This window comes from Andrographis paniculata, unplaced genomic scaffold (genome assembly GCF_009805555.1).
Source record: "Andrographis paniculata isolate CXL003 unplaced genomic scaffold, ASM980555v1 Contig98END, whole genome shotgun sequence".
NCBI lineage: Eukaryota > Viridiplantae > Streptophyta > Magnoliopsida > Lamiales > Acanthaceae > Andrographis > Andrographis paniculata.
This window is the reverse complement of record NW_026137637.1, coordinates 1,298,338-1,312,574: the sequence shown is the minus strand read 5'-3', so window position 1 is coordinate 1,312,574 and position 14,237 is coordinate 1,298,338. Positions and strand designations below refer to the sequence as shown.

General features: G+C 33.0%; 2 protein-coding genes across 8 annotated transcripts; both read left to right on the top strand.

The window, feature by feature from the left end:
• Positions 1–2,098: 2,098 nt before the first annotated feature.
• LOC127243726 (transcription initiation factor TFIID subunit 8) lies at positions 2,099–7,499 on the top strand. 6 transcript variants are annotated; one of them, XM_051263881.1, is made up of 6 exons: positions 2,099–3,697; positions 4,019–4,118; positions 5,138–5,221; positions 5,325–5,373; positions 5,453–5,522; positions 7,421–7,499. In XM_051263881.1, exon 1 carries the CDS (start codon positions 2,588–2,590, stop codon positions 3,692–3,694), a length of 1,107 nt encoding a protein of 368 aa, XP_051119838.1. In that variant the 5' UTR covers positions 2,099–2,587; the 3' UTR covers positions 3,695–3,697; positions 4,019–4,118; positions 5,138–5,221; positions 5,325–5,373; positions 5,453–5,522; positions 7,421–7,499. The 6 variants fall into 6 exon arrangements, with proteins under 6 accessions (XP_051119838.1, XP_051119839.1, XP_051119836.1 ...); XM_051263882.1 differs by lacking the exon at positions 7,421–7,499 and adding an exon at positions 4,789–4,872 and having other exon boundaries at positions 5,453–5,806; XM_051263879.1 differs by lacking the exon at positions 7,421–7,499 and having other exon boundaries at positions 5,453–5,806.
• Positions 7,500–8,983: 1,484 nt separating this feature from the next.
• Positions 8,984–12,487, top strand: LOC127243832 (hypothetical protein At1g04090). 2 transcript variants are annotated; one of them, XM_051264025.1, is made up of 3 exons: positions 8,984–9,141; positions 9,377–9,531; positions 10,576–12,487. In XM_051264025.1, exons 2-3 carry the CDS (start codon positions 9,429–9,431, stop codon positions 12,135–12,137), a joined length of 1,665 nt encoding a protein of 554 aa, XP_051119982.1. In that variant the 5' UTR covers positions 8,984–9,141; positions 9,377–9,428; the 3' UTR covers positions 12,138–12,487. The 2 variants fall into 2 exon arrangements, with proteins under 2 accessions (XP_051119982.1, XP_051119981.1); XM_051264024.1 differs by having other exon boundaries at positions 9,004–9,531.
• Positions 12,488–14,237: the final 1,750 nt, after the last annotated feature.

Below are 14,237 nucleotides of genomic sequence, written 5' to 3'. Positions count from 1 at the left end.
TATTTGTCTGAGATGAGGCCAAGCGATGAAAAGGTCATCACCATATGGATAATCTTTAAACAAGAGCTTAAAGAAAAAGAGTATTTAGAGTATATCAAGAACTTTTTTGACCTACTATTGGAAGTGTTTAATATGTTAGTTAATGAGGTACTATTGATGTTCCTAAACGGCTTGGGCTAAGTTGAGGATTAAAGAAATAGTCTCTTCAAATGTCAATGAGGCGGTAAGATATGTCTAGTGGCTATCAGAGGTACGAGAAAAGCTAGGACCAACTTATTATGGATGTTTCGTTTGCTTGAATATTCTATTAGGGATTGATCTAGTCGAGGGAGCCTAATGGTGTACGTAGATAAATGGGGTGTAGACGACATGCATGATTGACACAGAGTGTAGACGGTCTATATGAGCAAAGAGATGACCAGTAATTTGGCCTACAATGGATGTCATCTGGAGGTCGGTTTAAGAGAGTCAATTGTGGATGAACTTGTGTCATCTGGAGGTCGGTTTAAGAGAGTCAATTGTGGATGAACTTCTCTATCTGGTGTGGCCAAGGATGTGCCCATCCAGACTTGGCAAATGGCAAGGTACCCAACACTTTAATATTGTCCCTGTTGATAACTATGCAGTGTTATTTATGATAAGTTTATAGATCTTGTAATGGTATATCGGATAGAAGAAATGAGTCTCAGATAATTTGAAAAAGAAGTAAAAACGGGAGAGGCAACCTTCGTTGCTATCCTAAGCGACGAAGATATTCCAGGAGATGAAATAAAGGTCGGAAAATTGCCTAAAGATTTGGAGCCAATCCTCAACGAATTCAAAGATATAATGCTAGATGAATTTTTCCAAAATATTTTTGTTTGTGTAAAAATTATTTTTGGATATAAATATGGCTAAATTTTTTAGAATTTGTTTTTAGTTTTCTATTATATAATACTCCCTCCTTGTGTAATCACTTTTCAAAAAAGGAAAGTGACATGGTATGTGGGACGGACGCAACTTGGACATGATATTTGGGACGGAGGGAGTAATATAAATTTCAATAAAAACAAGATATATATTTTTAAAATATTACACCAAATTATTATGCAAATTAAAAATTAAAACCAAAATAAAACTCATAGGGTGTGGTTTGTTTATTTGTGCATTTAATTTTTGAATGTAAGAAATTTTTAATGGTAGAATTTTAAATTTGAATAATTATTTAATATAATATGAATAGATAGTTGAATGCTACTACTAACAAATATAATACTATATATAGTCACACACACATACAGTGCATGTATTTTTATTACATGTTTTGTATATGTCGTTTTCATATTTTACATATGCTTTTAAAAATCTTATGTGTTAATTTTCAAATTTTAGCATTGCTTAATAAAATTTCAATCGGGAACGTTAATAAGTCGAGTTGAATAACATAAACAAGCTGGTTTGGTTAACGAACGAGCTCGAGCTTTATTCGCGAATGTTTGCGAACGATTCGTTTAAATAATATATTTATTATAAATATTATATATACATATAAAATTATAATTTATAAATAAATACAATATTAATTTAAAATATATAAATAAAATATTTTTAATTTTTTTTATAATTTATATATAAATTTTAAATAAATAAGACAGACAATTTCGAACAAACGAACACTTAAAATTGTTGGGACTTGGGGACTTGGGTTTGCACCCAACAATCCTCCATCTAACTGGGTCAACTCAATACTAGTACGATATTGACCGCTTTGGGCTGAACCCGCACGGATTTGTTTTTGGATATTCTCAAAAAAGTCTCATACTAGTAGAGTTTATGTAATTATCTTCACCGCTTTCAATGTGGGACTTAGGTTTGCACCTAACAAAAATTTGGCTAGGCTCGGCTCGGCTCGGATCGTTAACCACTCTAACGTTGATAGGGTTATGATGCAGAATTAGCATATGGTTTAGATGATTGATTTCCTTAAAAAATAAGTATGGTGCTGATTTTTTATCTTTAAATTCAAATACAAATTAAACACACCGTTTTCATCTACACAACTATTAGATTCTGCCACGTGTATTTTTCCTTTAAAAGGAAAATGGAAAAAGAAAAAAACACTTCAAAGATTCTGCCATGTCCGTCTATGATATGGCTTTGAACTCTTGAGTTTGGCTCTTTATTCCTCCTCGTCTATGCTTTTCCCAATTAGGGTTTTTGATTTCTTCCCCAAACTAAATCCCAATTCGATTTCCCCCGAAAGGCGTCCTCAACCTACTGATTCTCATCTCTCTCTTGCAATTGAACTAGATCCGGTGCTTTTCTCGATGTAATTGAACCACAATCGAATCGTAACATCGGCGGGAGAATCCCGTCGCGTGAAAGTGTCCGCAAAGCAGCTTACGTACATCTCCAGTCGCAGTCGACACTTTATCCTCGCATTTTTTGCTCTACTTTGTATGTTCATCTCGCTTTCTAGGGTTTATTTTGAATTTTGGGGGTCACGAAGCCAACAGGGGGTGAGTGGTTTCGTGAATTTATGGAGGCGAAACATGGTTTTGTGAATTGAATTGGTTATTTTGGCGTTTATTGGATCTAAACCCCCCAAATGTTGTTGGAATCTTGGAATCTGAACATGAAAACTGGAGGTGAAGGTGAAGCGGAAGGGAAGGGTGAGGAGAAGTGCAATTCAGTTATTCAAACTGCTGCTAGTCATTTTGGTTCAGAAATATCGCGAATTGCAGTGGCTCAAATATGCAATAGCGTAGGGTTCGAAGGATTCAATAAATCTGCTCTCGAATCTCTTTCTGACATTGCAATTAGGTGCATTTCTGACCTAGGTAAAACCTCGAAATTTATTGCAAATTTAGCCGGTAGGACAGAGTGCAACGTGTTTGATGTTGTACAAGGATTGGAAGATTTAGGCTTGCAACAAAGGCATTCGAATGATTCGGGAATTCGAACCGGCTGTGTAATTGGTTCCAGTGCTGTAAGAGAGCTTAAGGAATTTGTCGAAACTGCCGAGGAAGTACCATTTGCTCAGCCATTGCCTCGATTTCCTGTTATCAGGGAACCTAGAACGATTCCAAGTTTCTTGCAAATGGATGAGACGCCTAGTTCGAAGCACATTCCAGATTGGTTGCCTGCATTTCCCGACCCCCACACATATATAAAAACACCTGTCTGGAACGAGAGGGTTTCTGATCCTCGAACGGACAAGATCGAGCTAGCAAGGCAGCATAGGAAGGCTGAGAGGTCCTTGTTAAATTTGCAGCAGCGGCTGCTGTCTATTGAATCAAACGATGAGTCGGATGACGGCGGAAACTGGCCGCAAATAGATGTGACAACGAGCCCGTTTCGGGCTGAGAAAGAAAAATCTTCGGTTAAGCTTCCGGTCAAGGTTGATGCACAGACGGAAAAGCATGTTTCTTTGTTGGAGACTTTTGCTCCCGCCATTGAAGCAATGAAGGACGGGCTTGATTCTGGTAGTGACGGGGAGAGAGCTATGCCGAAAAAGAGGACTTTTACTTATTTGGAGTTCAAGAGTGGTAAAAAGGTGTTTGGAGAGCCGTTGGATTTGAGAATTCGGAACAGGGCTTCCGGAAGGACTATGGCTTGGTTTGGGCGCGAAGAAGAAAAGGATGATAAAAAGAGGAGGGTTGAGTTTATTCTACGGCAATCTTTGGAAAACCAGCAAGAGCTTCCTCAGTTGTAAAATGTAAATTTGTAGTTCCTTGGATTATCGGCAAGTTTTTTCAGAAAAGATTTTAGTTGAATAGTTAGTGTAACACAAAAAAAATTTGTAGCAATGCCTGTGAACATGATGCTAATCCATTTAGGAACTGATGTATTTCAATCATTTTTTGAGATTTATCTGTCGTCCCAATGTTATGTTCATTTTTAAATGCTAATGCATAGGTTTAAGAACATGCTAGGTAGGTTTGATTATGAGTTTGAATTTCCGGCTTCTCTTGTGTTTGGGTATTCTGTGCAACCTTCACCCTGGCTGTTAATTGCCTGAGTAATGATTGTTTCACAGGTTTCCAATATTCGACATTAGCCCTTCTCTATGCGTGCAGATGAGTTGTTAATTGGCTAAATGCTATGTAGGCATCATGGGGGACTCTAATATGTTGTTGGTAAGATGATTCTGTTGAATTTCTGATCAACGGTAGCAATTCTTTGTTAATTTTTCTTGTTTCTGGTCTGTGTTGGGAAATTCCTATGCTATTGATGGATTGCATTAAAATACTGCTAAAATGTCAGTTACGCTCTATATATGCTAGGAATCAGATTAATTATGTATGTTTAGGGGTTCTTTCTGATTCGGTAATCTCTGGGCATCTATGGAATGAGTTAGAGCTTCGTTCAGGGATGTTCTTCTTCTCAATTTTGCTGGATTTATTTTATTTGTGACATGATTCTTCAACTCCCAATTTGAATTAGGGATGGTGATTCGATTTTGTTTTACCAATTCAAAATATCCAATAGTATATGCGAGTTGGGCTTCTCTCCTAAATGAGTACTTTGTTCTATTTGTTTCAATACGGCTGTAGCTTAAGAAGTAGAACTTGGATGATTGAGTAATTATTTTCTTGCAGATTTTATGGGTTATTTATCTTTCGACTCATTGATTTGTACTGTTGGACACAGCTGCTTATACTTGTGTCATTACGTTTATCTACTCTATTTTTTCGACTTGCATTTTGCTATCGTGAGATACGTCAAGCAACTAAAACTGTTGAATGAAGTACGAGATCTTGGAATGACATGGCGTTTTGTAACATTTGTTTAATGATAAATACCTAGAATTGGAGTGCCGGATTTCGTTAGACTCTGATCTATGCCTTGCCCCTGAATCCGGCATCTTGGCCTGATTTTCTTGGAAATGAGGTTAGGATTATGGAGTGTGTTTCTTATAAGTCTCGATTGGATTTTTGAGGTTTGAGTTCTTTATTTAAATAATGTTTGATGCAATATAGAGTCTAGATAGTAAAAAATTTAGAAAAAGCCAAAAAGGAACACACCCCTAGTGTTCCATCTCCTCAGAAGATTACGGGTCTCCATTAGTGCCTTGGAACCCTTTCTTTTGTCACTCATAATGTGTGAAATTACTGGCGAACTTTTTATGTTTGTTCGTGTTTTGGTTTCTAAGCAGGTAAAAAACTAACAAGACAATGAACAGCTCGGATTCGCCAAGAGGAAAAAAACATTTTTTGCTGCTATATGCGAAGTTGGATAGGTAAATGATCTGCTTCCGTTTTATGGACTTCGACATTCATTAATAAGGGAATGTCGTTACCTGCAATAACGATATCCTGACAATCTAATGTTTTGTTTTGCAGATATTTCGAGAAAAGAACTAAACATATCCCAAGAAAGATCAAAGATCAGGTGATTTTTCCTGAATTTATGTTAGTTATCCTTTCCCGGATAATTCCTAAATTTCTTGTTATTGTTCTTTGACATTCAGGTCACGCATTATTATCATCGTTCGTGAGGGGAATGAAGAAATTTTTTGGTCCCAATTCAATTTTACGATGGTACGTATGAGCTTTTACACTTCAGGAATTCTACATTAATGACTAGTTAGACCGGGAAAATTATGCTTATATAGTTCGGCATATAAATTAAAAAATAATAATATTTTAACGTAAAAATAGACTCATGTGGAGGTATGATGGGAAATTTATTCCGAAATTTGTTTTAATTGATAGTGTATGTGTGATGTAATGACATTGATAAAGTTATTATTTGCCGAAGTGGATGGAGAAAAGTAATTGATCGAAAAATTTAAATAAAAGTAAGCATAAGTTTGGCGGATAAATAGAGTACATATTTTTTTTAAAGTGTGGAATGTTCATTCTTGTTAAATCACTGGTTAAATGTAAATGTGTCGTCGCTGTCGCGACTCGCGAAAAGCATTTTTCTCATGTAGTATTCGAATGTTGTTTTATGGTTGGCATTTCTATAATATTATAAATTTAAATTTTTTTTTCTCATGTAGTATTCGAATGTTGTTTTATGGTTGGCATTTCTATAATATTATAAATTTAAATTTTTGTTTAAATAGTATTTTGGTACTGACATTTATATGTCATTTGCTATTTGTTTATATTTTATGATCTATAGGAACATACAGAAATGTGTTTTTAGTTTTTGCTAATATAAACAGATTGCAACATTTCTTAAATATAAAACAATTTATTATATTTAATTTCTAAATCATATTTTATCTCATAGCTCAAATAAAAAAGTAAAAAAATAAATATATTTTTCACTTTCTCATTATATTATTTAATTTTTAAATTATTCTATTTAATATTACCTATTTAAAATGTTATGCCTAAATCAAATGTTGTACTAAATTAAAACTGGGAGATAATATTATATTAATATAAATAATATATTTATTCCGTCTCAATTCAAAGTGTTCTTTAGCATTTTCGTCCATCTTATGTCAAAATATTCTTTTTATCATATTCGTTTATTTCGTTTCAAAATATTTATTTTCTATTTAAAAAAAAATAATCATTTACTAATACTAAAATATCTTTTAACTTTTATATAACTTACAAATATACTATTACATATAGAGCCGTTAACGAGCCGAGCCGAATTTTAAGTGTTCGTGTTCATTCGTTAACGTTTGTGAACAAGACTGGTGTTTGTTCGTTGAACTTTCGCGCTCGTTCGTAGTGTTCGAGCTCGATTCGTTAAGAATTTTTATTGTTTGAGCTTATATTTGTGTCCGGCTCGACTAAGCTCGTTCGTCTCACTTTTTTTTTTAATTTATAATTTTATATGTTATATAATATTTATAATAAATATATTATTTTAACGAACGTTCGCGAACAAATTTCGGGCTCGTTCTTTAATTAAATGAGCATGTTTATGTTGTTCGGCTCAACTCGTTAACGTTAGCGAACGAACTTTAAACGAGTCGAGTTCATGAACAGTTCGATTCGTTTAACAACTTTGATTGCACGTACAGTTATATTATACAAAAAGTCAAATGACAAAAATGTCAAAATTTCTTTTATACGACCCGTTTGATTAGGGACGGAAGAAGAAGTATATTTTATAAAATATTATGTGGTATTCAACACGGTTCACCGTAACTCTTAATCCTTTATTGTTGTAGCCTCGTTAGTTTTATTAATTTAATTTAACTTTTTTAATATATATATATATATATATATATAGAGAGAGAGAGAGAGAGAGAGAGTGGTTATGTTGTTGAAGAAAATGTCTTAGTCATAAAATTATTGGGGAGGCTGCGGAGCTTACACAAATTGACTATTTCCAACCAATTTTATACGGCATTGCAAACTATGATGCGGTTACGGTCATATTGGGAATCAGTTGATAGCAATATAAATTTAATTACCTATGTACATGTTCTTCTAGTATCACTTTTCTGTTCGGACGTTATTCGCAGGGTATTAGGTTCGGGGGTTTACTCAGTGCATATTTTCGAGTAGCGGTCGCGGGTTTCCACATCATTCAAAAAAAAATATATAAAAATAAAATAATAATAATAATAATTAAAGTTATGTATTAATAGTCTATGTATTATATAGTACTAGTAATTAGAACTAATTATACAACTGATTAATTCTAATCAATACTTTAACAATTTCTCCATAAAGTAATATTATTATATTTTTTGGAGTTTGATTTTTTTACTGTAATGCAACAATTTGTTTCTTATAAAAATATAATATTTGTTTTCTTTTTAAATAATATAACTTTTATATCGCTCATACTAATAAGGTTATTTTAGTCATTTCTATTTTATTCATACTATATCTTAATATAATATTAATATTTCTAAAATTACGTGCAAAAAAACAAATGGATATTTAGTTCCGGAATGGAGGGAGTATTCCTCTTTTTTTTAAAAAAAAAAAAAAAACTATGGCCTCAAATACTTTTCAATTTTCATTTTTTTATTATACAGTTTCCTATTGCTTATAAAATGCAGTATTATTTATCATAAAATATCATATTTAAATATTATTTAAATAAAAATATAAATTAAAAATACAAATATATTAATTTCTATTTTATTTTTGAATGAATGTTTCACTAATAAATCTTTATTATTCACATTAGATTGTTCAAAATTTATAGTAAAACTATAAACCAAGCACAATTTGTTTGATTAGTATCGTTTGGGATTTTGAATAAATTTTAAATATTATTATTTTTTTTAAATGAAATAATTAATTAATATGAAACTTTCTTATAAAAAATATTTGAAAAAAAAATGGTATCGCTATTTTTAAATGATTTTGGTTCAAGGTTTGATTTGAGATGTTTTTCTATTTAAATTTTAGTTTAAATAATAATTTGATTTGATATTTTATAAAAAAATAATATTCTTTCATCTAGTTTCAAATTGAAAAAAATAATAATATATAATTAATATAAATAATTATAGTATAATATAAATTAAAATTAAAGTTATTAAATAATTTAATTATAAATTAAAAAACAATAAATTACAAGATTTAAAATGTTGATTAATATATACTCCCTACATCCGCTTACAATGTTGACATTTATTTTGGCGCGGTGTTTAAGAAATAATAGTATTTTAAATATAGCGAGTAGTTAAAAGTAGTGTAATGACATTTTTGCCCTTATTATTATTTTTTTTTTTTGTAAAATTAATGATGTGATGTAAAATAAGAATATTTGTGGAAAAAAGTAGGATATTTAATAAAATATTAACTTTGTAATTGGACGTCCCAAAATAGAAACATGTAAACATTGTAAGTGGACGGAGGGATTATATAATTATTTTTTAAAAAGCAAATCAAAATTATATATAGAGATAAAAATAAAAATATTGAACATTTTAATAAAATAAGTATATTTTTATTGATATGGTGTAATTAAATAATAATTTTTTATTTTATTTTATTTTGAAATCAATCATATAGTTTAAAATAAATTTAAATAATAATAAAGATAACACTGATTAGGTAATCTTCAAACAAACAAACAAACAATCTTACAAGTTAAAAGACATTAAAGAAGTCTCTCTCTCTCTCTCTTTGACATCGTCGTCTCTTTGCTGTCTTCTCACTCAACCCTGCTTCTCTCTCTAACCACCACTCCTCCGCCATTCCCAAATCCTCCGCCGCCGCCAATGTATCCATCCATTTCTTTCCTTCATTCACCGAGCTCAACCCTTTCGCCAATTTTCTAAACTTATTCATTTGTGTTTGTGTGCGTATGCGAGAGAGAAAGTCTGTTGTCCATGTCCGACGACTTTTTCGGTTTAACTTCAAATTCGTCGGCTGATTAAAATCTAATCAAGAGCAAAATCACTTTCTACTTGCTGATTTCGGATTCCTAATTGTTTGCTCCTGATTTCAATTTTCAGGAACAATCAATAAATCGAGAGGATTATCCAAAAAAAAAAAAAACTTAAAAAAATGTTTGGGCTGTGTAAGTCGTGCTGGGACAATGACGATGGAGAAATTCAGGAGGAACCAGAGCCGTTCTCTCTTCCTTCACCTCTTCCGCCATGGCCTCAAGGTGCCTGCCTTCTTCTTCTCCATTTTTTATTTTTATTTTTATTTTTATTATTTTTATGATTTGTGTTGACTGCTGGTTTATCTCTTCGATTTTTCTGCATTCGATCCATCAATTCCAATATATATATATATATATATATGTTTCACCTTTGCTTTGACATGGATATGTTTGACCAAGATCTAGCTTGAAGATTGCTGAGTTTGTTTGTGTAATTAGTTCATTCGCCATAGCCATTTGATCTATTGAATGTTCTTCAGCATTTAGAAATAAAAAGTAAATATTTAGGAGGATTTGATCAACCTGCTTAGATCATTGAATGGAACAGAACTCTGCAATATCTGATTTTGAAGTCTTTAGATTCGAAAATGTTTATCCCAATGGAAGATAAGTTCTAAATTTGAAGCACTAAATGGAAAAATAGATCGAGACCATATTTCGAATGAAAATTAAGTTATAAATGCGATGTTTTGAATAGAAAATAGCTACGGCACAATGTTTTTTACGGTAAAAATAATTTACGTCAATCTTCGATGCCTACGAACGTCGGCATTTTTTTATTTTTGCTCTTGATTAAAGTATGCTTGATGTTTTCGACTAGTTTGGAGCTCGAAGATTGCATTATATTGCATAGCGCGCAAACGATTCTGAATACAAAATCAAACATTTGTGTTTCTTTTCGGTTTTTCAAACTTATTTTCGTTCGATTATGTTTATCCCTGGAAGATAAGTTCTAAGTTTGATGCACTAAATAGAAAAATAGATCATCAAGATGATATTTCGAATGAAAATTAAGTTTTAAACGCAATGGTTTGAATAGAAAACAGCTATGGCGCAATGTTTCTTATGGTAAAAATATATTTACATCAATCTTCGATGCCAACGAACGTTGGCATTTGTTGATTTTTGCTCTTGATTAAAGTATGCTTGATGTTTTCGACTAGTTTTGAGCTCGAAGATTGCATTTCATAGCGCGCAATTGGTTTTTCAAACTTATTTTCGTTCTATTACGTTGCTGCGTTTTTTCTTTACTTCGAATATTCGCAGGCAAAGGTTTTTCGACAGGGGAAATCAGCCTCGGGCAGATTCGAGTAGCTAAAATTACCAAATTCGAGAAGATTTCGAGCTGCAGCCCGGTGCTTGGGAAGGGTAACGCAATTACATTTTACAGACCGGTCGGGATTCCGGATAGGTATTATTGCCTCGGTCACTATTGTCAGCCGAGCGATCAGCAATTACGAGGGTACGTTCTTGTCGCAAAAAGTATATCGACCGATAATTCTACGAGTTCGGCGCCTCTCGAGAAGCCTCTTAACTACACTAAAGTGTGGAGTTCGAGTTCTCGTCGGGAATGTGTCTATGTATGGCTGCCGAATCCTCCGCAAGGTTATAAAGCAGCGGGTTTCGTGGTCACGGCGGAGCCCGACGAGCCCGATGTCGGGGAAGTACGGTGTGTCCGAGAAGATCTCACCGAAAGTTGCGAAGTCGGCGCCGCTATATTCGATTCGAAGGCTATTTTTTCGAAGGACAAGTTTTACGTTTGGAGCACGAGGCCTTGCGAGAGAGGATTTTTATGTGACGGCGTGCCCGTTGGCACGTTTTATTGCAGCCGGGGCGAGAATTCCGATTTAAGTATCGCTTGCTTGAAAAACCTCGACGCGTCGTTATCCGCAATGCCGACTCTCGACCAGGTCGATGCTCTAATCGAACACTACGGACCGACTCTGTATTTCCATCCCGACGAAGTGTACTTGCCCTCGTCGGTTTCTTGGTTTTTCGAAAGCGGTGTGCTTCTGTACGAAGATGGGAATGAAATTGGGATTCCCGTCGATTTGAAGGGCTCGAATCTGCCCCGCGGCGGGATAAACGACAAGCGATTCTGGCTCGATTTGCCGAAGGGCGACGATAAACGGGATCTCGTGAAGTGCGGCGACATCGATTCCGCCGAGCTTTACGTCCACGTCAAGCCGGCCTCCGGCGGGACTTTCACCGATATCGCGATGTGGGTTTTCTGTCCGTTCAACGGTCCGTCGACAATCAAAGCCGGATCGTTCAACTACGAGTTTGATCGGATCGGGGAGCACGTCGGCGATTGGGAACATTACACTCTCCGGTTAAGCAACTTCGACGGCGAGCTTTGGAGCATATACTTTTCCGAGCACAGCGGCGGCGGGTGGCGGAATGCGGCGGAGCTAGAATTTGTCGACGGGAATAAATCAGCCGTGTACGCGTCGAAGAACGGGCACGCAAGTTTCCCCCACGAGGGTTGTTATCTTCAGGGGTCGGATAAGCTCGGGATCGGCGCTCGGAACGATTGCGCCAAGAGTAAATACGCGGTCGACTCGAGCAGACGGTACAAAATAATTGCCGCCGAATACCTCGGCGACGCCGTCCCTCAGCCGTGTTGGCTGCAGTACATGAGAGAATGGGGTCCGACGATCGTCTACGATTCTCGATCGGAGCTCGAGAAAATACTCAGCCACCTCCCGTTTTTTCTCCGATTCTCGTTGGAGAGCTTTATCGAGCTGTTCCCAACTGAGCTCTACGGCGAAGAAGGACCGACTGGGCCGAAGGAGAAGGACAATTGGTTCGGCGACGAACGTTGGTGAAATCGGTTGTGTTCTCCGTAAGGAATCGAATCCGATTGATTCTATCGGTTGGGTCGTTTGCTATGCTCGATCGATGAGGGCTTTAACACATACTTGTTGTGGCGTCGTCGGCGATCAGATCGAACTGGGTTCGAACGCGATTCGTGTTCGACTCGACTCGACTCGGCTTTGTTTGGATTATTGGTGTATTGTTTGTAGGGATTGTGGTGTTTGGGATAGTAGTTATGTTGTAGCAATTTAGTTGCTACCTTGTGTGGTTGTGCAGTGTTGTGTTGTTAGAAGAGTTATACTCTTTATGTTTCTATCTATTTGCTTTCTTTTATAATCCAAATTTATTCTCGTTTTTTTTTTTTTATTTTTTTTATTTTTTTGTTATTTATATTTATTTTCATTTTTTAAGTAAAAAAAAATACTATTTTTCTATTTTATTTATTTTTAAAAAAAGTAGAACTTTTTATTTTTACTTATTTTTTAAAAAAATTTGTGTCCGATTAAATGAGCTTTGGATGATAGTGAAAGTATTTTGTATGGGAATGATTAGGTGTTTGTACTAAACTGATGAGTTTTTTTATTAACGCATAAATTATAATTTGATAGAATATACTAACAATATATTTGTCCATCTTCTTGTCACAAATAATTTTTTTATTTATTTTAAATATATTTAATAAATATAAATCAATTTAATTAAATTTGTAACTTTTTACCTTTTTATTTTTACATTTTTCCTCAATAAACATATATATATTTTTATCTATATTTAAAACTTTTCATTTTTTATGAAATTAGTTTTTTAAGTTAATTATAAATAAGTAAATATAGTTTTTATTTATTTATTTGTATTATATATAGAATTTTATTATCTATGAAATATAATTCTAAAAATATTAAAAGTACTAACACGCTCATATAAAAAATAATAACATAATATTATAACATATTATTAATAACTTACTAATTTACGCTATTAAAATGTCGTGTCAAAAGGTTCATTTTTACTACGAGGGAATAAGTATATTATATGTAGAGGGTTAGAATGTAGTGTATAATTACATTGTATTTCATCACTCGTAATCATTACTCGACGAGTGCAAGCGAGGCCTGGAGACGAGATTTAATCCATAATCTTATAATTACGAGTTCACCCCAAACTGCCAGGCTATCTGTTACGGGACATACTTTTAAATCACTTGTGGATATAAGCATTTTTGCCTTTATAATATTCCATTGCAATATTTTTAAAATTAAAATAATTAACTACACATTATTCAATCACATAATCCAAATAATAATAATAAATTCTTTTATCACACCACCTGATTTTCAATTTATTCTGGACAAAGAGTATGTAATTTTACTGAATCATAGTAATATTTATTTAATTTTGATTTAAAATTAAATTTCTACTATTTAATTTATATTTATTCTAATAAAAATTTCAGAGAAAAAAAATATTTTTGTCCCGTTGAGAAACACAATAGTGAATTTTAGTACATAAATATTTGGTCAATTTTTCTTTCATTTAAATTAAAATTAATCAAATATGTTTTATTATAGCTTACACTTCAAGATGAATATATTAAAAAAATTTAAAAATATGCTCCATCCCTCTCGAAGAATTAAGTAAAATAATTTAAAAATTAAATAATATAATAGAGAGAAAAATATATATATATATATTAATAAGATGATATGATGGGACAAAATGTAAGTGATTGAGACGAAAAAATATTAATCTTTGCAAACAATCAATACAACACTATTTAAACATTTAAATATGACCATATTTGAACATTGTCTTGCCCCGTGTTACTTAAGTCATATTCAAATGGTTTAATATACATTTATATTTCAATGAATTTTTTTATCTAATTATTTAAAATAACATTATCAAATTTCAATATTTTAAAAAATAATTGCGAAATAACAATAACAATAATAATAACTAACATAATATTATTATTATTATTATTATTATTATTTGTTAAAATAAAAATATAAAATTGAGTGGATAAAATATTTTATTATAAATAAATTATATATAAATTTAACTAACCATAAATAATATTCCCTCCGTCCCACATTTTCATATATATATTT

Bases quoted from the DNA above. Each gene is read 5' to 3' on its own strand.
- LOC127243726 (XM_051263881.1), top strand. From the start codon at position 2,588: ATGTTGTTGGAATCTTGGAATCTGAACATGAAAACTGGAGGTGAAGGT.
- LOC127243832 (XM_051264025.1), top strand. From the start codon at position 9,429: ATGTTTGGGCTGTGTAAGTCGTGCTGGGACAATGACGATGGAGAAATT. The intron at 9,532-10,575 runs GTGCCTGCCTTC...GAATATTCGCAG, and splicing joins TCTTCCGCCATGGCCTCAAG to GCAAAGGTTTTTCGACAGGG.